General features: G+C 35.7%; 4 protein-coding genes across 9 annotated transcripts in view; all 4 read left to right on the forward strand.

Annotated features, from left to right (window-relative positions):
- Positions 1 to 2411, forward strand: part of LOC112153238 (long-chain-fatty-acid--CoA ligase 1) — a 15417-nt gene extending 13006 nt beyond the window's left edge. For 2 of the 4 annotated variants that reach the window (XM_024283280.2, XM_024283282.2), the window contains exons 15-21: positions 25 to 97; positions 179 to 267; positions 740 to 856; positions 926 to 1069; positions 1157 to 1261; positions 1687 to 1758; positions 1837 to 1977. In XM_024283280.2, the coding sequence (XP_024139048.1) occupies positions 25 to 97; positions 179 to 267; positions 740 to 856; positions 926 to 1069; positions 1157 to 1261; positions 1687 to 1758; positions 1837 to 1977 (741 nt within the window). Of the gene's footprint in view, positions 1 to 24; positions 98 to 178; positions 268 to 739; positions 857 to 925; positions 1070 to 1156; positions 1262 to 1686; positions 1759 to 1836 lie in introns of all 4 variants that reach the window. The other 2 variants (XM_036214083.1, XM_024283279.2) reach the window with 1 other exon arrangement.
- A 1479-nt stretch (positions 2412 to 3890) lies between these two features.
- Positions 3891 to 7974, forward strand: cenpu (centromere protein U). Its single transcript, XM_024283623.2, has 14 exons — positions 3891 to 4149; positions 4364 to 4421; positions 4793 to 4883; positions 5012 to 5147; positions 5228 to 5362; positions 6327 to 6411; positions 6485 to 6550; positions 6619 to 6712; positions 6794 to 6917; positions 7010 to 7088; positions 7208 to 7255; positions 7328 to 7389; positions 7538 to 7694; positions 7769 to 7974. The coding sequence occupies exons 1-14, from the start codon at positions 4145 to 4147 to the stop codon at positions 7862 to 7864; spliced, it is 1236 nt and encodes a 411-aa protein (XP_024139391.1). The 5' UTR covers positions 3891 to 4144; the 3' UTR covers positions 7865 to 7974.
- Positions 7975 to 8866: 892 nt separating this feature from the next.
- Positions 8867 to 15855, forward strand: LOC112153020 (caspase-3). The gene is made up of 7 exons (XM_024282892.2): positions 8867 to 8985; positions 10956 to 11027; positions 11608 to 11750; positions 12628 to 12756; positions 14984 to 15159; positions 15232 to 15349; positions 15420 to 15855. The coding sequence occupies exons 2-7, from the start codon at positions 10960 to 10962 to the stop codon at positions 15656 to 15658; spliced, it is 873 nt and encodes a 290-aa protein (XP_024138660.1). The 5' UTR covers positions 8867 to 8985; positions 10956 to 10959; the 3' UTR covers positions 15659 to 15855.
- Positions 15856 to 19364: 3509 nt separating this feature from the next.
- The window catches only part of irf2 (interferon regulatory factor 2), an 11682-nt gene continuing 4765 nt past the window's right edge, over positions 19365 to 26281 (forward strand). Inside the window, exons 1-6 of one of the 3 annotated variants that reach the window (XM_024283872.2) lie at positions 19365 to 20207; positions 22915 to 23007; positions 23086 to 23185; positions 23908 to 24084; positions 24162 to 24196; positions 26018 to 26092. In XM_024283872.2, coding sequence (XP_024139640.1) covers positions 22921 to 23007; positions 23086 to 23185; positions 23908 to 24084; positions 24162 to 24196; positions 26018 to 26092 — 474 coding nt within the window. In that variant the 5' untranslated portion in view covers positions 19365 to 20207; positions 22915 to 22920. Of the gene's footprint in view, positions 20208 to 20280; positions 20938 to 22914; positions 23008 to 23085; positions 23186 to 23907; positions 24085 to 24161; positions 24197 to 26017; positions 26093 to 26281 lie in introns of those variants that run through there. The other 2 variants (XM_024283873.2, XM_036213942.1) reach the window with 2 other exon arrangements.

Genomic DNA, 26281 nt, shown 5'->3' on the forward strand with positions numbered 1-26281 from the left:
CCAATAGTGTTGTCTATTTCTCAGTTCTATGAAGGATACGGACAGACAGAATGCACAGCTGGATGCACCATTACCCTACCTGGAGACTTCAGTGAAGGTATTATTTCCTAAGACGTTTTAAAGACGTCACATGATTGATGTTGTGAAACCAGAGCTAAAAGGGAGTTTCCATCTGCAGGTCATGTTGGACCTCCTTTACCCTGTAACATCATTAAACTGATGGATGTGCCGGAGATGAACTACTACGCTGTAAATGGAGAAGGAGAGGTGCAGATGGACAGACGCTAGAATGAGAGCTGTGGCTGTGTCCAAATTACTCTCTAAGATCTTAGATCTCTTTAATACAATTTAGACATATGCTCACTACTATTTATTTTTAGAACAAATCCCCCATTTGCTGAATTAAAACCTTACACATGTGAAATGTATGTATTCTCATGATAAAAACTTGGACGATTTATATAAAAATAAATGTAAAAATGTGTTTTTCTAATGACACATTGCTCAAATGCAATGCATCATGGTCTATATATGCCAATCTAGTGAACACAGATGCACAGATTATTCATAGGGACTTCTGGAAAATGTTCAAGCCAGTAGATTTTAGAATTGTAGAATCTGACACCCGTAAAAAAGGGTGAACACCCCATTTGGTGCACTAAATATTCATGAATTTGGACACAACCTGTGTATTGTGGTCACATACATGGATATATATGCAATATCTGCTGATTTTCAGGTGTGCGTCAAAGGTTCAAACGTGTTTAAAGGCTACCTGAGAGACCCGGAAAAGACGGCAGAGACTATTGACGCAGACGGATGGGTTCACACTGGAGATATTGGCAAATGGCTTCCAGTAGGTTAACACGGCTTTACCTTCACCCTCCAGCATTTCCACTCTTTTCTCAGTTTATTGTGATTCCAGAACGGCACGCTGAAGATCGTGGACAGGAAAAAGCACATCTTCAAGCTGGCTCAGGGGGAGTACATCGCGCCTGAGAAGATAGAGAACATCTACACCAGGAGTGACGCGGTGGCGCAGGTCTTTGTTCATGGAGACAGCCTTCAGGTAGAAATGACTTGTTGGTGTGACAAAGCAGAAATCATAGTAACACTTGATAAAAGTACAGTTTTAATTGAGTTGTGTTACCTCCAGGCATTTTTGGTAGCTGTGGTGGTGCCTGATCCGGAGTTTCTGTCCGGCTGGGCAGAGAGAAAGCTGAACCTGCAGGGCAGTTATAAAGAGCTGTGTGGCAAAGAGGTAATTCGAGCAAACTACGATGATGAAACAACAAGAGTAACAGTTAAAGTCCTACTCTGATCATCTTTTGATCTATCTTCCAAGTCCGAATGGAGCTAAAACAATGTCACAAATCAACTCTTTTTCATGCTATATTTTTTGTCTGCTCCTGATTAACATTGATATGAATAAAGAAATACTCAGAAATGTAATTTTTAAGTTTAATTTTCTTTATATACATCCGAAAAATGCCACAAGAGTGTACTAAAACGCCAAAAACACAGTTGTTATTAGAGTAGGTCCTTAAGTCCTAAAGTCATAAATATAGAAATACTCGGAAAGTCTTCACACATGGAAAATATGCACCCTTTTTAGACTCCTTTTTTAGTTTTTCCACCTCATTTCCATGCAGGAACTAATCCCACCCATGTTTCTTCTGTAAACAGAAAGTAAAGGCGGCCATTTTGGAGGACATGCTTCGGTTGGGGAAAGAAGGAGGTTTGAAGTCCTTTGAGCAGGTGCAGCTTCACTCTTTAGTTTTAAGATTTCAAGTTTTAATAATTAAAGATGAAAGCCTTTTTTTTCTTCCCCTTTAGGTTAAAGCCATCTATGTTCACACCGAGCTCTTCTCCATTGAGAACGGCCTGCTCACTCCAACGCTGAAGAGCAAGAGGAACGAAATGCGTCAATACTTCCGATCTCAGATAGATGAGCTTTACCAAGATATCAAAATGTAGATTTTTCTTTATTTGCCTAATGACTGTAACTATTAAAAACTTTAGAAAAGGAGAGAAGCATTAAAATTTAACAAAAACAATGACTAACTGCTGTGTTTTTGTGAAAAACTGTAAAACCTGACAGAACAAAAGGTAAATTTTTGGCCAAAAATGTATATTTTTTTCATAAAAATGGTTCTGAACAAATTAAATTTCATTTAATAATGATTCTGATGAGCTCCTCTGGAAACTCCTTACCAGGAAAATACTCTCTCTTCAATATTAGACAGATACAATCATTAAGTTTATTTGTATCACAAGTAAAGGAGAGATGGTCTTAATGAGATGTTTTATCATAGTAATCACACGTTTTAATTTAAACTTTTTTTCTATAATTATTGTCATTTTTGTAAAATATTTAATCAAATAAACAATAAAAATGTTGTCAAATTCTCTGTTTTTTTGCCATTTTTTTATTTTTATTTTCAGTTTTGTCTGTTTAATGATTTGATTGTCCGTTTAAAACAAGTTTAGAACAAAAAAATAAAATATCAAGGTAGATTCCTTTTGGTGTTTTAAGATTGCAGGTCTCTCATTTTTTTTAAACATAATAAGAGGTGCATCAGTTGTTGTCTTTTTGACAAACTCTTCTGGTATCAATGATCTTGGATTTTGAATTAAAAATGGATGAGGGATAACAGGTCTATGTGGCACTGAATGTAAAAATTCACCTCATAAAAACTGTGACAATTTTACCAAATTTCAACATTTCTTTCAATATGTGCCTAATTAATATGTATCTCACATTTTGTCAGTAGTTATTACAAATAAAAGAAATATCTGTGACTTGGGGGTTTAGATGCTAAATATGCAGTAAATCTGAATTACAAATATTACCTCTAATTATCAAATGTGAAAAAGTTATGTTTAAAAATATGTTGAGTCCAAACATACACTTAAATCCTAAACATAAACCTTTAGTTAAAACAAATATAAATGTTGAATATAAATGTAGAAGTTTAAATATAAACGTTATGCCTATTTAAAAATAAATTAAGTATCTAAATGTAAATATTAAGCATAAATTATACATATGAATTTAAAACCTTAAAGTAAATATTGAATATAAATTTTATATTTAAACGTTGGGTCTACGTGGTTTCAAGTACACTTTTCTCAGCGCGAATTTTAAAATCAGATTTTTCAAATATCCAATCGTCCCAAAATCGTAAAAAGTCCATTTTAAAATAATAAATTATGTATATCTGTGCAAAGAACTTCTAAGATTACAGTTTAGTTTTCAAGACAATTCATGTAGCTTTTGTGAAGAAAATATAGAAACAATAGATCATTAATTTTTTAACTGTGTCTACTCTAATAGCTTTTGGGAAGATTTTTATTTCAGGTGCTCGTCAAAATTTTCTGTTTCAGTAAATTTAGGAAAAAAGCATATTCTTTTTGGTGTACTTTCAAACAACATTTCTGATTTAGTTTTTAATGTTTCGATTATTTTAAGAAAGTTCCATATTCATAAAAACAGATACTCAAAAACCAGACCACTTTTCATTACATTTCACAAAGAGATTTGTTTATATTTTGATTATTTAAAATTCATGAAAAATAAAAAAATCTAGAAACATTCTTACTTTTGTTGTTGACAATAGATTATACGAAAACCCTTGGTATTTATATATGTATATATATATATATATATATATATATATATATATATATATATATATATATATATATATATATATATATAGTTTCCTATGTGTGTATATGTTTTTTACCTTGTAATTAATTTGTTGTATCTTGTTTGCAATTGATAAATAAAGCTTTTTGGGGAAAAAAAAACTTTTCAGAGCGCGAATAGCTGGAGCACGAAATGACCCTTTTGGTTTTCCGTAGGACTAGCTCACTTTATTTAGGTGTGGGTAGATATGTTGAATGTACTTTTTGAAAAAGTAGAAGTTTATGATAGTTATGATAGGTTCTATAGTAGATATTATTAGTTTTCAATTAATTTGTCGTGTGGCCAAGTATACATTTTATCTCGTTGCAAAACAGTATAACAACCATGTTGTCTTGTTAAAATGGTACGTCCCAAACTCAAACTATTTTGCGGGAAACAGACAGTGACAAATGTCAACAATACGTCCGGTGAACTCGTCCAAAATAGTTTCCAATGAGGTAAAATTAGTACATTTGGACATATGAGCTTATGTTTCGCACACTTTTTAAAAAATGGTATCATTTACAAACTTACGTATGTGGTAGTGGGAATGCGTTGTGGTACTTTGGTCTATTTTTTTCTAGCGTCCTCATCTACGTGACTGAAGAATTTAGCTAGTATTAGCTAAATACGATTCCAGAGACATTAAGAGTAGTCTTTTTATCCTTACAGTGCCAAAAAAGGGAGAAGACGAACAAAGGCTCTCCCAGAGCCGCAAAAACAGAGACAAGTGAGTAATGAAAAATGCTGCTTTATTAATGTTATTTTATAATAAAGAGGAGCATTTGACACAATTTTCTGCCTCACAGTGAGTATATAGAATTAATTGGAATCTTTTAGTCGGATGCTATATTTCAGGGCGTGATTTTATTATTACATTTCTTAAATTGTTTCTTGACCAAATTTAAGTAAAAATGTTTGTGTTTATTTTATCCTTTTAAATGTTTTAACTTGTATGTTGTTATTAAAATATAAAAATGAGAACATATTTAAAGTTCTGTTTCAGATTTGAATCTTTTTTCCTTCTTTACTTCGTTTATATTTTATTTTATTTTTTTTTAGCACTTCTGTGATTTTGTCTCCCTTGATGCTCATGTTTAGATGAAGACTTCATCCTTGGATCAGGTGGATTCCTCCACCCTTTCAAGCGTAGATAAAGCCAGCTTTATGGAAGGTCTACAGCGGAATGTCGGTAAGATGTTTTAACGTCCTGATTTGAATAATAAAGCTTGCATTAAAAAAAAGAAAGAAAAGAAAATACAACTCTTCTATGATATGTATTTGTGATATTTAAAGTGACCAGTTAACCTTTTTGCACAGGTATGCCTCTTCACAGTACCGCCATGGAGGAGGATTTACATGATCCAGAAGATAGGCAGATTGGTGAAAGAACAAAGAATAGTGACTCAGAGCAAAATGCAGACAAGAATAAAAGAAAAAGGACTATAAAAGATGGGTAAAGTCAAATAAATGTCTACTTTTTTACATCTATATAAACAAGATGGGTTGCTTTAGTGCTTTTTGTGAATTGGTCAGCCCTCAGGGGGTAACAACTGAACACACAGATGGAAAAGAAAAGGAGGACAGTTCACCCATCCTGCCGTCAACCTCTCATTCAGTCAGAAAAAAGCCTGTCAGGAGGAGAACTGCAGGGCAGACGGCTGCAGGAAGGTCAGTGCACCATCATAACATACATATCAGGCTGCAATTTGCTCTGACAATGTCAGTTTTATTTACTAAAATGCAAACTGTCAGGTCAGGACTTTGTGCATCAGGGATGTTGTTAATGTAAACAAAACTCACATGCTGGTGTGTGCAGAAAGTGAAAGAAGCACTGGCATCTAGTGTTTGAAATAAAGAATAAAACCAATATGCAAATCAGAACATCTTGTGTTTGACCACTAATTTTTAAAAAACAAAAGTACTTGAATGATACAGACAGATGTAGACATATAATTATTTGTTACAACTTATCAGTACATTTTTCTAATCTTTCAAACATTGTGCGTCAGATATTTGATATACATATATTTGATATTTGGGCAGAGAAAACACTGTTTTGACATATTTAAATCTTACTTTGGCGAGCCAGCTAATAATTACAGCTCTGAAAGATTTCTGACATGGTGGCTCAATTTCAAAATGCATATTGATCACACATACTTGTGATTGCAACACTATCATGGGATGGAATTTACTTCTAATATGCAAAGAAGTTTTTGTTCACCGTGGCTTTGATGCTTTTAATTTTTAAGGCTGTTCCCTTCAGGGTAAATGTTTTCGCCTTGCCCAACTGCTCCTAAAGAAAATTTAACTCTAATGGCTTAAAGTACTTCAAAAATGTGCCTATACTTCTGGAAAATAATGAAGAATTTTAGTGAATATAAGGCATAGTATTAATTATATGAGTTACAAACGAGAAATCTATTAAAAAAAAACACAGTTAAGCTCAATTTATTATTTTAATTTAATCACAAGGATCTTATATTGACTCGTTTTTCTTCTTTCTCCTCCATAGATTAGTTCATCTGTTTAAATAAATACTGTAACAGAAGCTATTTTCTAGTATTTTATTTTAGATCCTTTTAGTTTTTTGTAGGTTTTCTTACTTTTTTTATTGTTTTTGTTTCACCAGACCCTTAAAAAGTCAGAAGGTGAGAAAAACTAAGAACAAAGAAAGGAAACTGAGCAGTGGAGAAAACAGTGATGTCCATTCACAGGTAAAAAGTATTATTGAGAAATTATGAATTATTTACGGGCTTTGCATTTGCTGAGAAAAATGTGTTCTCACAGGAGGAATCAGATTCAGCCAGACGCAGAAGCACCCTGTCATCTGAGGATGAGGAAGAAAGCAACTGGGTATGAAGAACTGTCTAATTTCTTTGAGTCGCAGTACTCTTCACGTTTCAATCCCCTCTTTTGTTCAGAAACCAAGTCCAAAGAAGAGGAAAGCTCTTACTTTGGGCAGTCTAAACAGGAAGTCTAAACTTGATCAGCCAAAGCGTAGGAAGTCGTCTTCAGGTAAACACACCTGAAAACTGCTTCTGATTATAAGAAGTTTATGAAATGTCACCTCAATGAAAACAAGTTTCTAACCTTAAGGTGGAACAACTAAGGAATTAAAAAACGTCTATAGTAATGAAAACGGATGGAGACTTGGGAGTGGAGCAGTCACAGACTTGGAGGTGGTTCTGGACGCCTTTCTCAACATGTGTGAACAGTACAGGTATCTGAGCTTTTCTTTGTTGTTGTAGGTTAAACGTTTGCATTTAGTATCTTTCGTGAGGATCTGATGATGTGGAAAATAAACTCTTTCAGGGAGTCTGTGGAGTCTCCAGCAGTCAGGAGGTCCATCGATTATTTCTCCAACAACGTCAAAGAGCAGCTCCTAGAGAAGGTGAGACCTCAGATACAGCAGATGTCAGATAAATGTTTTGACTAAACTCTGCTCTCTCACACTTCAACATATTTCTAGATGGTCCTCCATGCAACGCTGTAATCAGTTTTATCTTCCAGATTTCTTCTAATAAGGAGCTCCGGCTTCTCAAAAGAGAAAACACAAAGGTAACACCTGAAGACTCAAAACGGCTTCTGTAGCTCAATGCTTGGTGTGTAAATATGTGTTTGTCTGCTCAGATGGGCTCCCTCATCCGCACAAAGAGCCAGAGACTGCTGGATGCCAAGAATGAACTGATGAGGTGAACCGGGATCTTTATCTGTGGACGATCACATTCACCTAAATCTTGTCATCACAGGGTTTTGTTCTTTTGGGAAACTGGGCTTCAATGTTGCAATGAATGATTCAGACATCTAAACTAGATCTGTGTATTTTTTTTGGGCCACAAGCGCAAAACGACAAGTAGGTTTGCTGGAGAAGGAGAAAGCTGAACTTCAACAAAGATTAGAAGATCTGCGGCGAGGCCAGGCCTTCCTCCATGACATCAGAGAGCTTACAGGAAGATACCTGGAGTATCGACAGGAGCACCCCTCTGAGAAGGAGACGGTAACGCCTCAAATGTGCATGTTGTTCCACGAATGATCGACTCCAGTGATGATTTATTTTGTTTTCTGATACAGTACGGAGCATCCAGTTTACCTGCTCTACTGCTGGAGGCGAAGATGATTCAGGCAGCAAAACATCAGCAGAAAGGAAACGATGGCCAACAGGACTGAAAAAATGAATTCTATACCACATTAATATGTTTTTGTACTCTAGATTTGTTTTTTTTTTAATAAAACTGTAAACCTAAATAAGTAAAATTAAAAATTGTCAATAACTGCTTCTTTTAGCTGTCTTTGTGGTTTTATTTAAAAATAAAAATATTCTATCATTTTTACTTATTTTCGGATCATGTTAAACCACAGTGCTTCCTTTTTAAGTTTAATATTCTCTACATAAAATGTGACATGATCAAGAGTGGAAAACTTAATAAAAAAATAACATTTTACAAAAATTGTATTAAGTTAAAGTAAGAAAATTATATTTAAAATTCCCTAATTTTGCTTAAATAAAAGAAACTCGTTTTAAAATACTAAACATCTGACCATCTAAAGACGTTTTGAAATTATGATTTAATATTAAGGATAGTGTGTGTAAATTATGTGAAAAGGAAATTTAAACCCAACAGGATTTACTTTTTTGCTTCCAAAAACAAATATGGAAATATCTACATAACTGGTTAAAAATATTTCCCACAAATGCCAAATTTTCATTTAACAGAAAAAAAAAAATCTGTATAAGCACAATTTTCTGCCTCGCTATAAAAGCATGTATTTAAACTACACGTGGAATCGCTGAAACTTCTTAAGGAACCAAAAATGAAAACAAGATTAAAAACTACCTTTTTTTTCTTTATGTGTGTGGTATAGCCACAGAAGCTATTACCGTTGAAGCCACTAGGGGGCGGCCTCAGCTAGAGGGGCGTTCGGAGAGGCTCGGAGCTGCCGGGAGTTGTACACGGTGTGAGCCGGAGAGTGTTGCTAATAAAGTTCAACTTGAAGATCAAGAACGACCCTGTCCCTTATTCCCGCACGTTACTACAATATGTTAGGATAAAAATGATTATCGGTGCTATTTTTGTTTCTCTGCTCAGACAAAACAGGAGCGATCAAACAGCAGACTCAACCGGCTTCCGTATTCCCTCTTACCTTCCGCTTTCCCTAAATCTCGCCCCGCCCCTAATAGAAATACTCTTTCGTGATTGGTGGGTTTGTCCATTTAAAATCAGTCGTCATCGTTGTAAATGCCATTAAAGAAAGAGCACCCGTACCTTTAACGGAGCCATAACTTAGAGGTAAGTTAAAAATAACGATTTCAAATCATTTTAGATACTTTAGAGTCGCAGAAAGACATTAGTCGTTTATTAAAGTTTGTGCGTTTTTCGAATATGGACATTTCGTACACCAAAGGGAGGACCGGACCGGAAGGACCAGTCAGTTTTAAGTTTTTTAGTCTTATCTGCATGATGAACAATTTGGTTTCAGTTTCTATATTTTAATGTAAGGACTCACCGGTAGACATATAGAGCAGGAAATGTGATTAAAAACAAGTTGTTTTTATTGTTATTTGTAGCTGCACCTGTATTTGTCTACATGTGGCTACATGTTTTTAGTGCCAGCATGGTACTGCACAAAAATTCAATGGTTATTAAAAAAAAGCTAATTTGTATTTATATATAATATAATAAATACTTGTTATGAGCAAAATCTAAAAACAATAATAATAAATACATATTTTCCCTAAAAATATAGCATTTTTATTTTAGCTATTACATATTATAAAATATTAATAAGTACTGTTCTCTTACCGTAATGAAAAAAATTCAACAAATCTTTAAAGAATTGCCCATCCATATAGTCAAACCATAGACGGACATATTTATGTCAATGAGTCAAACCCCCAGATTGAGATATTTCATGGTGTGCATACCCATTTTTCCTGTTTCTGTAAAGTTCATTACATTTCCTGTCTATATATAAAAGTTTCCTCACTGTTGTAATCTTTCACCTTAAGTGAAGGCCAATAATTTCCACCAACATAAAAAAAAACAAAAAACGTCATGTTAATTATTCATAAAAATCCACGTTTCCTGCATGCTTGTTGTTTTGAGAACTGTGTTGACTACCAAACTCAGTATTTTGTGGGAGATTATCTTATATTAAAAAAAAATATTAATAACTTTAGTGAAAACCGTATTATAACTCCATATATCAGGGGTGTCCATACTTTTTGGGTAAAATATATGTGAGAGCTAACCAATCAGCTGGATGTTTTTGAACTATTTTATTTACATTTAATTTAAATGAACTAGTAACATTTTTTGCAAAACTTTTCATTTCTTCCCATAAAACAGATAAATAACTTTTTACCAAAATCACTGTTCACTATTTGCACTGTTCATTCCCAGTTAGCATGACTCGTCTGGTATATACTCTTCATAGTGAATAAGAAAATATGATTTAGTCAACCACAATTAAGAAATCGTACGCACAGTTTCTAGAACATGCTAGGGGTTGTTTTATTGATTTTATGAAAGAAATTTGAATTACAGCCACACTTTGGACATGCCTCCCATTAGTGGTGTAACAATTAATTGATGAATCGATTTATATTCCTATACGATCCAATCAGTTCAATCTGTCTGAGGCAAGGTTGGATGTTTAGTTAAAGATGTTCTGGATCCATTTTAGATCAGTGAATCAGATCCTTCAAATGAACCAATAAGGACTATGACTTATATTGCCAACCACTAACTATGATATAAATAGAAACGTTACACGTCGAAACGTTAACATCCTGAATTTCCCTGAGGACTTCCAAAGGGATGAATAAAGTATTTTCTATTCTATCTATTCTACTCTACATCCCAACCTGCTATATATGCTCCTTTTGCATCTGAGCAGAGAATCTGACTGAAAATTGATTTACATTGCTAGAAGGGTTATTTGGAAAAAAAAATACTGTTACTTAACTTTAAAGGAGAAATACTAATGCCTGTCTGATCTATTTTATATAGTTATACAATAGTATACTAAAACTTCTCTCTAAAGTCTAATTTTTATTTTGACCAGAGTTTTTAAAAATTTGTAACTGATGGGATAATCTTTGCATGTATGAGAGTTTGTTTTGTTTATGCAATTAAATCAGAAATGAAGCAAACGTTTTAAAAAACAATCATTTCCACATGAAAACTTGTACATTTTCCCACAAGAATGAGGTTGTGACTGCAGAATGAGAGGTGTCTGATCACTCGTTGGTCTGCAGGAACATGGCTGAGCCCGGTGAGGACCACACAGACACGGACCAGCTTGACTCTAAACCTTGGTTCAGCAAGAGGTGATGCATAACTGGAGTATTTCTTTTTTAAATGAAAGAATCCAAATGTGAATGCTAAGATTTATGTTATACCACTGGAATAAAATGCTAAATTACCAGGAAAATCTTTAAAATGTTAAGTTTGGTGAAGCATTTTTATTTTGACATAAAAGCTGAATCAATCTAAGACCTTTTTTTAATAAAAAAAAAAATTGGCATTTAAAACCAGAATTATGAGAGAAATTCATCTTTTGGTTTAAAAGAGGAAGGATTTTTGACGCTAGAACACTAAACACCAGGAAAAAAACTAGCATTTGTTCCTCAATCTTGTATGTCTACCTCATCCAATCAGATCTCACGTCTGGGGCAATCACGGCTCTTCCGTTTATCCTTCCTGCTGGTTAGCTTTAATGTTCCGATCTGATTAGAAATGCTTTACAAGCTCGTTTATGAGGGCTCTGCTGCCTATCTTTTGTCAGTTGCTGTGATGCTCAGTGCGTTTAACGGCAGTCCATCAAGCTTCTCTAGTTGAATTTCTTATCCTGGAGCATCAAACGTGTTCTGCAGGTTTGAATCAAGTCTTCCTGCTTTTTGTCTTCAGGTCACCTGCTGATCAGCCAAATGCCGTCTCTTCCAATGCCTGCGTAATAAAACGAGACCCCGACCCTTACCGCTACAGCATGGACTACCCCGACATGGGAATCTGCTTGATCATTAACAACAAAAACTTTGAGAAGAACACCAGTATGTTGACCACAACCTGTGCAAGTCAAGCACACACTCACAACAACAAAGTGTAGAACTAAAATCATGACAATAGTTCTGACTCAAGGAAATAGTTTTCAGGAAATGTTGCTTTAATCAGAAAACGTTGCCCCCTTTCCCGTCACCCATCTGTTTAAGACACTGACTGTATATGAGAGAACTGGACTGAGTGAGTGTGACGTTGCTCCGGCAAAATGAAGCTAATTCAGTTTATTAAATATTTGAGGTGGGAGCCACCACATGCTTTTACTGAGGCATCTGATTGGTCAGTTTATTACTTGAATAACTTGGAATAAAGAAAAAAAAATTACGAAAAAGAAGATGTTGAGAAAAAGTTGGAATGGTTGTTCCGACAAATAAAATGACTGAGTAATAACTGTTTATTTTCTATAGACGTTTTACGGGACTTTGTCTTCTTGGAGCCAGCGGGAACTTCCCGTTTGGAACGCAGAGATTGCTTAGTCCAGTTCTCACATACAGTCATGGTTTTAGCGCTCTCCAATCATTGAAAGAGTTTATTTTTGGGGGTTATTAAGCAATAAAATAAGGGAAAAGGGACCAAAAATGAAAATACATAGATATACCATTACTTTTTAAGATATTAATTCAAATATTATTTGAAAATTATGGAGCTATTTTCTTGACTTTATGATTGCTGCTAATAATTGTTCATTTTTTCACTCTCATTAAAATGAGTTTGAAAATGGTGTCCAAAGGTTGAATCAACCTGATGAGAAAACCTCTTTTTTGTGAAAAAAAGTGTGGAAACCTTTTCAGAACTACTACAGACAAATTGATCTAAATGTTTAAATGTATGTATGCTGAAGGTGTCTGTGTGTTTTCTTTATTTTTCCAGACATGGGATCTCGAACCGGTACAGACAAAGACGCTGGTAATGCTTTTAAGACTTTTACGAAGCTAGGCTACAAAACCAAAATATACAACGACCAGACTATGGACCAGATGAAAGAGCTGTTTCGCAAAAGTACGACATTTCTCTATACGTTTTTTACGCTGATAATAAATGTCTTTTTACTCTTTAATAAACATTCTTACTGATTTTCATCAGTAATTGTTTCTAAAGAAAAACCTCCATTAATTATTTTTACTTTGAAATATTTTTACACGACACTTCCCCATACCGTGATAGTTCCACCTCCATGCACACTCAAAGAAGTGCCTCTGTATTATCTATTTTTTTTAGAGGTGCTCTGCTGTTGTTTGTTTTCTGTTTTCCTATAAACTTTTCTGTGAAGGCTCTTCGTTTTAGTCTTTTATTTCTTGTTATTGTTTGACATTGTTTATGAAAAATACCCTCAAAATTTTGAAATAACATTAAGCTGTTACTATAATTTTTTTTTAAGAACCATTCAAATCCAGTGATATTTTTAGAAAAAATGTTTAAAATAATCAGTTAAACAAAATACTGATGAAAGAGGGCTGGGAAAAAAATGACTTTTCAGACAATTTGATTCTTGTGACGTCTTTCAAATTTCTGCGTCTGTACTTCCTCGCTGGAAAACTACTCCCTTTTTATTTATTTTTTAGATTCTTCCTCTTTCAGATCCTTTCACAGATGTTCTTCAGATCAGAATTCATAGAAGGCCTCTGAGAAAAAAAAAATGTTTTTAAATAATTTTCTTGTGATAACGAGATACTAAACTTTTTTCTCAAGAAAACGAGATAACTGATCATAATGAGAAAGCGAAGTTCATTTTCTCGAGATAATCAATAACGAAGAATGAAGTGTCCTTCTTTCCCTTTCCTGCACTCAGATGCCGGGACTTCACCTGTTTTAAGTCTCTTTATTTTGTGGTTAACAGCAAGAACACTCCACATAAGTTGTTTTCTTTTTGTCTATTTTTTTATTTTATTAGTGGGTCTACGCTCCTCAAACGCCTTCATTCCTTCTTATGCACCAGCTCTCCTCCTTTTCATTTCCCAATCCCTCTGAACAAACAGGCTGGTTGACAGAATTCAGGGCCGACGAGAATCTGAGCACGGTGCGTTCACTGAACTCCGGACATTAGCGGACCCAAACAGCCACTCACCCCAACTCAGTCCACTACTATACTTTTGTCATTTTTATACAATCCGCAGCTAAACAAAGCAGTTTTTTTTTTAGAAATAAGGTCGACACTATTTACGTAACCGATTGTATAAGGATCAGTGCTGGTGTTCGACATTTTCTCTGATAAACTGCTTATTTTTTGCTGCCGATAACTGGAGGTCAGTGAACGCACCATGCAGAAACACTTAGCAGTCAATCAACCTGTTTGTTCTGTGGTTTTGGGTAAATAAAGGGAGGGGGCTGTGCATGAGATGGAATTAAGACATTTAAAGAGCATAGGTCCACTAATAAATAAAAATTACTAGACTAAAAACAACTTTTGTTGAATGTTCTTCTGTTTTTGTTGTTATCCACAAACTAAAGAGACTTAACAATTTAGTGTCATTGCTGTATTTGAAACATGGTCAAAAGAAGAAAATATTAAAGAAGTATAAATTGTTGGATTTTAGATGTTTTATGTGAATAGAAAAAGAAAAAGAGGTGGAGAGGTGGCACTGTATGCATGTGAAAATTTGAAATGTAAAATCATTGACAACATGACAACTGCCATTGATGAAGTTATGGAAATTATCTCAATTGAAATAATTTCTGAAAAAAGAAAAAATATTTTTATAAGTTGTCTATACAGAGCACCAGTCACCTGTGTAGAATCTTTTACTAATTCAATCACTGAAATGTACAATGGTATTCGAAACAAGGACATATTTCTCTGTGGGGACTTCAATGTTGATTTAGGAACCATCTCTGAATCAAAGACAGTAAATCAATTTGTAAATTCTATGTATGCATTAGGCTTGTGTCCATTAATAACCAAACTGAGAAGAATGAAAACAGATAAAGTCTTGGCGTCTCTGTGTGGGAAAGGGAGAAGGGGACGCTTCATTTTTCATTTTTGATTATCTCTATGTAACGATAAAATGATAAAAAAAAAGTAGGGCAGGCCGTTTTCAGATTCCGTACTAATGAACCTTAAAATGGGCAAATCTATAAAATCAGCAATTATTTCCTCTACTGTAGGTCATCACACTGAAATAAGTTCAGGGTTGTCGGGCGAAAATGAAAATAATGTTGATATAAACAACTAACCTCCTCGTATTTTCCTATGTTGACCCTAAACACACGTGGATTTTCTTTCCTGCAGTGTCCAGTCAAGACCACAGTAAGTATGCCTCCTTCGCCTGTGTGATCCTCAGCCATGGAGAAGAAGGGGTGATCTACGGAACCGATGGTCCGGTCCTGTTCGACAAGCTTATAGAAGGCATGAAGGGAAACGGCTGCAGGACTCTTGTGGGAAAGCCAAAGCTCTTCTTCATTCAGGTCAGTTCTTCACCTGTGTCTCTTATTTTCTTGATTATTCCGGGGTTCATTCAAATGTTCTGCTCATGCCAGGCGTGCCGCGGTTCACTCTTCGATGAGGGCTTAGAAATAGAGCATGATGCCAGAGAAGACGAATCAGAGAAGATTCCCCTGGAGGCCGACTTCCTGTACGCCTACTCCACCACCCCAGGTATCCAGCGCCACCCGTTTCCTGATCCCTTTACTTTGCCGGAGAATTCTAAATATGATCTGACCGGCAGGTTATTACTCCTGGAGAAGCACCGCCAACGGCTCCTGGTTCATCCAGTCGCTGTGTGAGATGCTGGAGAAGTTCAGTAAAACTCTGGACCTTATGCGGATTATGACTCGAGTGAACTACAAGGTGGCGATGCAATTCGAGTCTTCTTCCAGCATGCCTGGATTTAGCGGCAAGAAGCAGATCCCCTGTATCGTTTCCATGTTGACCAAAGACTTTTACTTTCCTATCGAGTCCAAATAACGCCTGCTGTTGTAGACAAGGTCAAACAGAAACACAGTAATGGGAGTTTGAAGGGGTTGTAGTTGTAGGGAAGTCCTGATTCGATTCCGAGTCATTTGATTTTGGGGATCTCCTGAGTCCCGATCCAATACTTTTATGAAACAGTTTGAAATTACAAATGTAAAATAAACAGCTTATTTGTTCATTTAAAACTTAAATTGTGCACCTCTGTGAAGTAGCTTGAACAATCTAATAAAAAAAGACCCTCAATTAACTAGAAAAAATGGTTAACTATCAATTAGGAAAGGTAATTAGTTAATATTATGACTGAGTATTAGGGCCAGTGTATACACAAAAAAATGTTTTTTAGGATTACAACTTTGAATCTCATAAATTTACGAGACAAACATAACTGTTAAATTACGAGAATAATATTTATGACTTAAAAAGTCATAGGCTAAATTTATGACTTAATTTCTCATAAATTTATGAGATTAAAAATTGTAATTTTACTAGATTAAAAGTTGAACATTTACAAGAAAAAAAATTGTATATTTACAAAATTAAGAGATCTAGATTTTCTAGATTAAAACTCGTAAATTTACGAGATTAAAAGTCATAAATTAACTAAATTAAAACTTGTTAAATTATTAGATTATAATGAATACATTTACATAGTTGAAAGTCATTAATTTACAACATTAAAAGTTGTAAATTTACGAGATCAAAAGTCATACCTTTTTAGATGAAAAGTCGTAAATTTACGAGATGAAAAGTCCTGAATTTACAAAAAAAACTTGTATATTTACAAGATTAAAAATCTTACATTTACGAGATTAAAACTGGTTTATTAGATTAAAAGTGGTAAATTTATGAGGAAAAAAACATGTAATATTACTTGATTTTGATGGCCTTAATACTCCGTCATAAAATACTATTTTTTGTTAACTTTTTCTCTGAGCTTGCACTTTCCGGACGGTCCCTTAGCAGCCGTTTTACCGCCCTGTTTCAATCAGCAGCACGTAGAGAACAGTTCTCATTAAAAAGTTACACAATTAGATCCTTTTAAATACTTTTTAGGTCATAGAGTGAAGACAACACGCAAAGACACTCTTGCTGTCATTTTGAAACATTTCTTTAAGACTTTTCGAGCCTAAATCTGTGAATATCTCGCTAACTTTACCGAACTGCTCAAAGTGGTTTTGTATTTACTGGAATAACATGTTTTGATATGCAGATTTCTAGTAGAGTATTCATCTTTAATATATAAAGCGGATCAAAATATTAATAAAATAAATATCCAATACAGATCAATTCTGAAAATATTTGTGATTTCCTGTCGGGTTTAAATCAGGACATCCTAGATTTTGGTGTAATCTCAGAACACTTTCTGGTGGGGGATATCATTCTTTAAAGTATATATTTTTATATTGAGAAATAGTGAATTTAAGCACTATTAGTCGGGTGTTTGGTCTTTGGTTGCCAAGGTTTTTCCCAGAACACTTCATATCATGTTGGCAATGTTCCGGCATGTTTTAATAAACATACACCCATGATTCATAGGGGTTTTCAGTATCAAGAGCTCTTTTTTTTACCCTTATTATTGCTTTAAAGCTGTGAGCTGTCAAAGACTTTATAATTCAACAAATTCCATTCATGTATGAACATGCTTTGACAATCTTGTGTTTCCTCTTTAAAAACAAGCAAATCCATCTTCACCGTGATGAAACAGATAAAGTTGTATTTTGTCATACTTCAGGAAATCTGTTTACACTCATTCTGTTTCACATAACCGACTACAAAATCCAGCTGGACAGGTCTTCTTATGAAAATTTAAAATTTTTTATGACAAAAATTATGTATTTAATTTCCCCTAAAAATGCGTAAATCTAAGTTTTGCATAAATCAATTCGCCTTTAGGGAATGCTTCTATTCAAACAGGTTTTGCCATAAGTCACCCACATAACATGAGTTCACAGCTTTAAAAAAAAATGGTTTTCCCCTCTTGCTGCTATTTCACTAAAAAGAAATGCACTTCCAGAGAACTAAGTTCTGGAAGAAAATTGTTAAAATATTTTACAGTAATTATCTTCTCTACAATTACGACAGTCATGTTTTGTTCAGGTACATTTTTGTATTTTTCTCAAGAAGCTTTTGTTCTGACCGTTTACTTAAATCAAATACTAACAAATTTAGATCAATAAAGGTTTTTTTTAATGTTTTTAATTTGGATGTATGTCTTGTCTTTGATGATAAACGGAGTTGTGTTCATTTGGGGGATCTTGCTGTTATCATTGGTCGTTTTGATGCTTTTTCAATAAATATTTTTTTATTTAAAAAAGGTTAATTTACAAGTCAATTACTCAATCTTCAAACTTTGTTCAACTCATACACGAATACTTGCAACTTCTAAGTATTTTATCCCCAATGATTTGCAGTTTGCCAAAGTCCTAATAAAACATTTTAACAAGTTTTGGAGCGCCTTGAACCACATAGAATTAATTGGAGTTCAGTTTGTGCTGGATTTTAAGCGGGATTTCCTATTGTTAAAAAATACAAAGATTTTAGGTTTGTCTTATACTCCAAAAGTACAGTAAAGGTTAACTTTTTGATTGAAATTCCTGACTGAGATGCACCAATAACAGTAAAACAAATTGTGTTTTGTGTTTATTTCTTTTAGTTTTTTTTTCCACTGATGACATTACACTACCTACAACTAAATTTGCAGCATTGAGATGGTCTTACCTGGTACAGGATTTGTTTTATTTAGAAAAGTCATGTGAACCTCTATTAAAAGCTATAAATTATAAATATTTTTGAAAAAAAATATATATATGGTTAATTTACATGTATTTTAATATAAACAATAACATAAATACGAAAAATACGTTTATTTTACTTAAGGGTGAAGTGAAACTTTGTCCCTGTGGGGTTGTAGAAATGGACTCTGGTGTATGTACACATACGACCACTAGAGGGAGCCAGATAAGCAAAAAAGCATCCTTGCAGGCCTTTTATGATTCAGCAATCCTTCAGTGTTCCAGGAACTGAAACCACGGTTAACTCTTCACTCTCTGGTAGCTTTTTTTATGTTGTGAAACAGAATAACAAGGAATACAAATGAAAAAATAATAATCACAAAGTTTGAAACTTTTAATATAATGCAGTACATGGCCTTGTATATAGTTATCAGCTCATTTTTGACAACAAGGAGGGTTTAGTTTTGTACTTCAGTTTTGTCCAGCTTGTCACCACAGAACAAGCCTGGCAGAAGGAGATAAGCCTGACCCCATGAGGGGCGGCTCCACAGTGAGGGGCCTGTTCCTCCAGACACAGTTTCCACGTGCACTTCTGAGGAAATGTGTCAAACATCATGTTTTCTGTTCCTGTATTTTCAGTGTGGTGTAACTGAAAGTCTATTTATGTGTTTTAGTTGCAGAAAAGCACAAATTCATAAAGTATATGAGCTGATATTTGTTTAACCTTTTTGCTGACTTATTACAAAACTTATAACGTGAATGAAGAAACATGTTTTTTTTTTTCATTTGCATTCTGTTTAAATTCACATTTTCAACTAAGTCACTTAAAAATTGTGCAAAAAATATAGAATTTAAGGCCCTTTAAACTGAGGTTGCATTGCACCAGTAGCTCGAAAATAAACGGTTTCCCCCATAATCTGCAGGTGCTTGGGGTCTTGCACGCATGTGTGCGCTTGTGCGAAGTTTCTGGTTTCGTTTCTGGCAGAAAAGGAGTAGAAAGAAAAAGCTGTGGTGAGGAGGGGGAGAGAAATAGGAAGTGAAAATGAAATACGACTCAAAGATCGTGTATTGTCGCGAAGAGAGTTTCAAAGAAGGAGTTATTTTTTGTATATATTTATTCCTTTTTTCATTTTTTTTAGACTTGATCATTTTTTTTTATTATTTTTATGTATTATTTAAAATAATAAATAATGTAATAGTAAAATGGCGGAATTGTGTGACTTAACATTTTTCATTTATGCCTAAGTAATTACAACATAAATTGGTGTATTTGACGAATACTTACTAAAAGTTAATTTGAACAGTACGGATAAAATACAACATAAAATGCAGCTTCAAAACGAAACAATTTACGTTCACAGTTCAATTTTGTACTGATGAGACCGATGTTTTCGACGGTAAGAAAAAGGGATCAGAGTGAGATGTCTTCGCGTCATGCTTTTCAAGGAGAGCGCTCAGCAGAGCGATGACGCCGCCCGGGACCGATCCAAAACGAGAGCAGGCGAGCTGAAGGGGGATTTCCATCTCGAACCTTCACTTCCCGAAGCGGCAGTTGTTTTGCTTTCGGTCTGGGTGCAGAAACAAAAATAAAACATCGGTAACCTGTTTTTTTCCCCCGTCTCCTTCACGCCTCGAACTACTTTTTCCCAACTTCGGCGGGGCCCTTTTTTCTGTATTTCGTCCGCAGAGGTGTCATTCGGCTGGCAGTCCAAAGCGAAAAAAAGGTAATATTTTATTTCCGCATGTTGACGGCTACGCCGTTACAACGCACACCGACTTCCCACCGGACGACATGACAGACCCGTAGCTCTGTAAGTGAAAGTAGTCTCCTGTAGTTTTCTGACGGTTTGTTGTTAGTTTTGGATTTATTTTCGCTTTTGGGTCAACACGTTGGTGGTAAATGTTGACCTCACCGCTGAACCAAACTTCACTCATTGTTAAATATGTTTATAACTTTACCGGAAGAGTTTTGTTGGCGTAGTTTTAGCTTAACGCTGTTTGCTAATTAGCTTAAAATGTAAGCTAGGTGGACTAATTTGAGACTTTTAAAAGTATTTTTTTCTCTTTTTTTTTGGCTAATTTTATTTTTCGTTTTTTATATTTCTATTAAACTAAATCACAAAGATTTACATTTATTTAAAAAAATTAAGCTAGCTGCATTTGTTAAAATTGACCAAACTGATTATATAAATACATTTTTTCGTGTCTACAAATAATACAAATATTTTCTTTTTCACGTTTTTTAAACATGTAATCAATGTTTAAAAGTTAGCATTTTTTTTGTTTAAGTAGTAGTATCATGTACTTGGGGTCACACGGTGCATTCGAAGGCGGATGCAGGTGGAAGTTTCGGGCCTATTGCTCGGGAAAAAGAACGGAACCGTGGTGGTGTCACCCTGTTTGACCTGTTCGGGAGCTCATTGTCGCAACGAGGCAGCGTGTTGGCACACTAACGTGAGGCAGGGAGTGTCTGGCCCACCGGACTTTGATCATATCAGGCTGCAGGGATCACAACCCCTCTTTTATGTTAAATCTAGCGTGGTGAGTTTAACTCTGCAGGCTTCATTATTCTTTAACTTCTGCTATTTCTGCCTGATTTAACAGAAAACCCCGTGTTTTAAGAAAGATTAAAGACAAATATTGGATGGTATTTGTTTTTTTTTGTTTTTGTTTTTATTTTTACAACCTGCCATGAACAGCAATTGTCTTATCTTTATGACACATGGTTTACAGATTTAACTTCTTTTGTTTTGTCCACAAATGATTGTTACTGTGAAAAGTAACCTCAAGTGTTGTTTCCTCTTGGTTAAAACCTGACCATAAACTTGTGCCTCACTAGTATTTGTTCACTTTAAGTGATGTTATCAAGCACTATTTTTTAGAATGTATGTTCTGTTTTTAAGGGTGATCACATTAAAAAAACTTTATTGAAAACAAAAAGATTTACAGTAACGTTTTTTTCTTAGAAGCTTCCTTTACAGGTTTAATCCAAAAGCCCACATGCATTAGATAAGCTCACACGTTTCGCTCACGTGTCAAAGGGAGTTGCCAGATCGTAGTAAGCTTTGTTTTCGGCATTTGTGCATCTTTGAAAAATGCTGAGTGCCGAGTTGGTCCAGAATTGGCTGAAGCCCACATTTGCTTGTTTGCAATGTGTAAATAAAAGATGTGAATCTTTGAGTCTCTCGGTGCTTTAGAGCTTCTCGGGAAGGGGTTTGTTCTTCTGTCAGGAATCTACATCCTGTTACTGTGAAAACCTTTCAAGTCCTCGTCTTTCAAGCTATTTGTTTTGCTGTTTTGTAGCTGAATGGTTTTTCACATAAAACACTATAAGTATATGTTTTTGTTTGTTAGCACATCTTAAAGATGTTTAACAGTAATTACTGCTGAATGTGGAGCAGTAAACGGCACTTTTAAGTGTTATTTTTGCAGAACAGAGTCATTATTGGAGGCTGAATTTTTCCCACTTGGATGAAAATTGTATTTTTAACATGTCCTTTTGACATTTTTCTGATTATGGAGGACGTATGATGAAAATTTGGCTCAAAATTGTATTTCTTTATTCAAAGCGTTGTGAATCAGAGGAGCAGATGCAAAAACACAGTTTGAAAAAGAGCTTATTTGTGACGTAGAAAATACACTGCTCCCATCTCAGCTTCGTTCTGATCCATGTACCATTTGGGTTTCCTCATCTGAGCTGGCATGTCGCCTTTTACTGTATGGCTGTATTAGTTCAATATTGCTCTGCATTTTTGTTGCACTGTTAATGTTTGGTTGGAGGTATGAGGAGCTGTAAATCAGTGGGAGATCTCGTAAACAGAGGTCTCAGTAATGGAGAGAAAAGGGGCCAAGGTTCCTCCATGCAAAAAGACCTGTCCAGGCAGGAGTTCTGAGGAACTCCTGCTGCTCTGCAGGAACTATGTTCTAAAAAACATGACAATTTTTTTTCTATTTTTGGTTAATATCAGCATACTCTTTATTAAAACACTACTGTGAATGCTTTGAAAATAGATAAAAATATTGTAGTATTATCAGAGCAGGCCCTTGAACACTAACTAATCACATTAATTTGTGGGTTTGTTCTGAATAGGATTTTATATAATACAATTCATATTTTGATGATGGGGGTTTAATTAGCGTAGACCATCAGCCCATTAAGAAGTTTTCTGCAGTTATTTTATGAAAAAGAGGAGATTTTTTTGCTCATGCCAGAATTTTCAGTGGTTTGTATGGCGAATGGGAACAAAGCTGACCATCAAAATAGGTTACACAACAGCACTGCTTGGTTTACTTCTCTATTTCGATGTGTTCGCTTCCCCTGCTGCTTGTTGATACTATTGAATAGTGTCAGCTCCACTTCCCTCTTTGAGTTACAACAACCATTTCCATGGACAAACTAAATTCCACAGATGAGCCCTTTTAGAAAATGTTTTGCACATTTCAGTGTGAGAAATCCTTTTGAAACATCTCCAGCAGATGCTAAACTTTAATCTGACAGCGTGTCCTCGTGTGTTGTAGGCCACAATGCCAGTTGAAAGAATGCGGATGCGGCCGTGGCTGGAGGAACAGATCAACTCCTGTCAGATTCCGGGGCTTAAATGGGTGAACAAAGTAAGCGTCCATTCTCCAGCGCAGGTGCACGCTTGTGCCGCATGGGTAGATGTTCACAAAATTCACGCCTTTCCGCAGGAGAAAAGGATCTTCCAGATCCCGTGGATGCACGCTGCTCGCCACGGCTGGGACCTGGAGAAAGATGCTCCGCTCTTCATGCGATGGGCCATACACACTGGTGAGCACATTTAAGTCTTACTGAGGTTCTGATACTCGCCATGACTATCTCAGGTTGTGTCCACATTCCTTTTCTACTTGGTCCTGGAAATCTCCCACAAGTCATTGCCAAAAATTAGCATGCACATAGACCACAATGCATTGCAATTGAAAGATTTGTCATTAAAAAAAATGAATTTACATTTTTTTAATAAATCATCCAAGTTTTTATCATAGTTTTTGTAAAATGTTCATATTTATTTGCTTTGGCAAATGAGTGTTCAAATTTCATTAAAATTCAGAGCACTTTCATCTTTTAGGGTTAGGCAATAGTGAGGGAATTTGAACATGGATTCTATTGAAGATCTAAAACGGATTTAAAGGGGGCTGTTGAGGTACGGGGGGCTTTAAGCTCAAGAACATCCTGGTTCCACAAAAGTACAAACTCACACAACCTTATTTGAAAATTCAAACAATGAAATGTAAGAAAAAGTAACTTTTTCTGTCCTTGAAAAAAAGTTTTGATTAAAACAGTTTTTGGAATTACCCTTTAATTCATTTTTAAAGTAGAAAAAAACATCCAGCACCTGTCAGTGTGAGACAAATACCCACAAACTTTTCTTGCATACATTTTTTCAGGCACGTAAAAAACACCAATCCAACAAACTGCTGGCAAATACCAAAGAACTATTTGCTGAAGCAGAACGTTTTTACAGATGAGTCATTTTTTTCTGGTCTGTGCAGGCAAATACCAGCCCGGTATAAACCGTCCGGATCCAAAGACGTGGAAGGCCAACTTCCGCTGTGCCATGAACAGCCTGCCAGACATCCAGGAGGTGAAGGATAAAAGCATCAAAAAGGGAACCAACGCCTTCCGAGTTTATAAAATGCTCTCATACGCAGAGAGAAACCTGAAGAAAGGTGACTGTTGAATTCTGGGTAATTTTACTACCTGGTTGCTTTGAACGCTTCCTAAATATGTTTTCTTGCACATTTAGGAAAGAAGAAGACAGATAAAGAGGGAAAGCCAAAGGTAAATGAAAAACCTATCAAGCTGTATTGTTTATGCGTCTAGAAAGGTCATGAACAACGCTCCTATCTCCTTTTTTTTGTCTCACTTTATTGTGAAAGTTTCTACTGGAGGAGATACAAAAACCGGTCTTCCTTGTTAGTCATCAGTGGAATAGTTTATTGAGCAACCAGGCTGTTTTTTTTTTTCTTCCTTGTAACGCTAAGGGAAAACATTTCTGGTAATTTTACCTAGCAGTGCTGTGGCGATCTGCCAGTTAATCTGACTGGAACAATAAAATCTGTTCTCACACGACTCTGCTCTCTAACGGACAGGAGGTGGTCAGCAGGAGTTGGGTGTCTTTTCAAACAACCATTAGCTGCTGCTGATTCAGTTTTTGTCTTCAGGCAGTTAAAGAGAAATGCCTTTAAGATGAATTGGGAGACTGTGGAATAGGAATAAAATATATCCAGCTGCTTTATTGGTGTTCTTTCAGACAGATTTTCTAATAGCACTGTTGTTTATTTGACTAGTATCTCTGGAGTGTCAACATAATCTGATATTGTGCAGATGTTTGGCTAAAGCTGCTCCTGGTATCATGAACACTGATAGGATCTTACTTCGAACGGGTGTTTTAAAAAATATGAAGTCTCCTAATAGTCATTTTTATATCTAAGATTCTCCTTTAAGTCATTAAGTTTGTGTTCAGACGTTATAGATCTCTATTAGAGTTAATATACTCTGCAATCAGAAGGCTGGTTCTAAACTCTATGAGGAACAAGTACTGTATTTTAAGGCACACTTTAAAAGCCTTATTTTTGTTTTTATTTTTTCAAAAAGACCACCAAACATCTTATCGAGAGCACTTTATATTTAGATTAATTCTGGTTGTGTTTGCTAATGTCAAAGTGATTTTGAGAGGTGTACACAGTTCTGTCAAAATTCTTGGATGTTATTTTAAATACGCTACTAACAAGCTTAGGAGTTGGCGTAGTCACAGTAATGTTTATTTTAGCTGTATGTTAATGTGGCTAACATGGCTAGCACGTTAAAGGTAGCTAATATAGCTAACGTGGCTGAAACTCCAAAAGTGGCTGATGTGGCTAGCATGGCTAGCGTGGGCAATATGGCTAGCGTGGCTAGCACTTTTAAGGTGGCCAATGTGGCTAACGTTTCCAATGTGGCTAATGTTACTAGCACTTTTAAGGTGGCTAATCCATCCATCTTCTTGGCCGCTTCTTCCCTTTCGGGGTTGCGGGGGTGCTGGAGCCTAACCCGGCTACTGATGGGCGAAGGCGGGGTACACCCTGGACAGGTCGCCAGTCTGTCGCAGGGCCTCAATCACACACTCATCCACTCTCACATTCATACCTAGGGGCAATTTAGAGTCACCAATTAACCTATGAAGCATGTTTTTGGACGGTGGGAGGAAGCCGGAGTCCCCGGTGAAAACCCACGCATGCACGGGGAGAACATGCAAACTCCACACAGAAAGGTCCCAGCCGGGATTCGAACCGGGGCCTTCTCGCTGTGAGGCGAGAGCGCTAACCACTTGCGCCACCGTGCAGCCCTAAGGTGGCTAATGTGGCTAGCAATTCTTATGTTGCTAATGTGTCGCAGCCTACAGTCAACTTTTAGAGTCACAGTGAACGATCGCAGTAATCCAGTCAGTCTAACAGACTTACCTCTGATTCTTGTCTCAGTTAATGTATTTTACTATTCGATGCCCCTGATAAATGACATAAGCAGAGCATTCATTGACAGTGTGCCTCATAATCGGATGCACACTATTGTACAAAAAATGCAGTATATGTTGGCTAATCTTAATATTTTTGTTCTCTGCAGGCATCTCCTCCGTATCCTGATGGAACAAGTCTTGAATCTTACTCCGGGCTTGCTGACTCGATCAAGAAGGAAGAGGTGATTAGAAGTGTTTAGCAGGAGTTGGGTGTCTTTTCAAACAAATTCAACCACTAGCTTCTACTTAAAATATAAACCCTCCTAATTGGAATCTTTGTATCTAAGACTCTCGTTCAGATGTTATACATCTTTATTAGAGTTAAACTGCTCTTATTATGATATGCACTCAGACACCAGGCTCTAAACTCT

Source organism: Oryzias melastigma, linkage group LG10 (genome assembly GCF_002922805.2).
Source record: "Oryzias melastigma strain HK-1 linkage group LG10, ASM292280v2, whole genome shotgun sequence".
Taxonomy (NCBI): domain Eukaryota; kingdom Metazoa; phylum Chordata; class Actinopteri; order Beloniformes; family Adrianichthyidae; genus Oryzias; species Oryzias melastigma.